This window comes from Citrus clementina, unplaced genomic scaffold, assembly GCF_000493195.1.
Source record: "Citrus clementina cultivar Clemenules unplaced genomic scaffold, Citrus_clementina_v1.0 scaffold_759, whole genome shotgun sequence".
NCBI classification, from domain to species: Eukaryota; Viridiplantae; Streptophyta; class Magnoliopsida; order Sapindales; family Rutaceae; genus Citrus; species Citrus x clementina.
In genome coordinates, this window is record NW_006262044.1 from 3,588 (window position 1) to 4,630 (window position 1,043).

The following is a 1,043-nucleotide window of genomic DNA, read 5'->3' on the forward strand; positions in this document are numbered from 1 at the left end:
GGATAATACGACTAATCAATGTATATGTGACATGTGTCATTGGATCTAATATAACTACCACTTGCATGGTAATTTTTGAAATAAATGCACACATTCCATAATATTATTGACTTATTGTGTAACTGACATAGTATCTCCGATATATTTTAGAATTCCTCTTATTTGATAATAGGATCTCATTTGAAATGTTTGATCTTTGAAATTACTTCCAATACATCGCTATAAAAAACTATTGAATACATTTTCCTAGAGGTTGGCACTTCAGATTTTTTAAAGTCGACAAAATAAAAGAAAAAAATATGAGACATGTTAGAATCATGCAATATGTCATTTCAATTTATGCAAATTAAATAAAGTTTTTATCCCTAGTAATATAATTTTTTTAGAGTTGCCAAGCTTCCATACTTTTATCTTTGAAAAAGTTTTATCATAATTTAATTTCTGTCATTTAGTCTAACTTGAACTATCGAAAACTTCCGGTCAGATTTTACAACCTAAAATCTTGGACACACAGTAACTCTTCACTCCACTATAAATGCATTGTTTCTGAGGAAAACAGATAAGGAAATTCAAGAAAATATGGCTAATGAAGCGAGAGACGAAAACTTTGCATATGCCTGTGAAGTGATGACGGGTTCAGTGCTCCACATGACCATGAAAGCAGTAATTAAGCTGGGACTTTTGGAGATCATAGCCAAAGCTGGTCCTGGAGCAAAGCTCTCAGCTTCAGAGATTGCCGCTCAGTTGCCTGCCACCAAGAACAAAGACGCACCCACGATGCTGGACCGGATACTCGGGCTTCTGGCTAGCTATGGTATTGTTGAATGCTCACTTGATGATGTCGATGGTTCTCACAGGCTATACGGTTTGAATGATGTTTCCAAATACTTTGTGCCTAATCAAGATGGTGTCTCATTAGGCCCTGTATTGGCCTTAATTCAGGACGAGGCCTTTCTCGACAGCTGGTTTGTCCACTCTATCATTTTAATCCTCTGAATTTTTCTTTTTTTAAGTTAGGGTAAAAATACCATGGGTTTATAATA

The 1,043-nt window shown here is 35.3% G+C and overlaps 1 protein-coding gene across 1 annotated transcript in view; it reads left to right on the plus strand.

The window, feature by feature from the left end:
- Positions 1-576: 576 nt before the first annotated feature.
- LOC18035688 (caffeic acid 3-O-methyltransferase 1) overlaps positions 577-1,043 on the plus strand; it is a gene marked incomplete at its 3' end in the record, with an annotated part of 2,181 nt that continues 1,714 nt past the window's right edge. The window contains exon 1 of the mRNA XM_006425143.2: positions 577-965. Coding sequence (XP_006425206.2) covers positions 580-965 — 386 coding nt within the window. The remainder of the gene's footprint in view (positions 966-1,043) is intronic.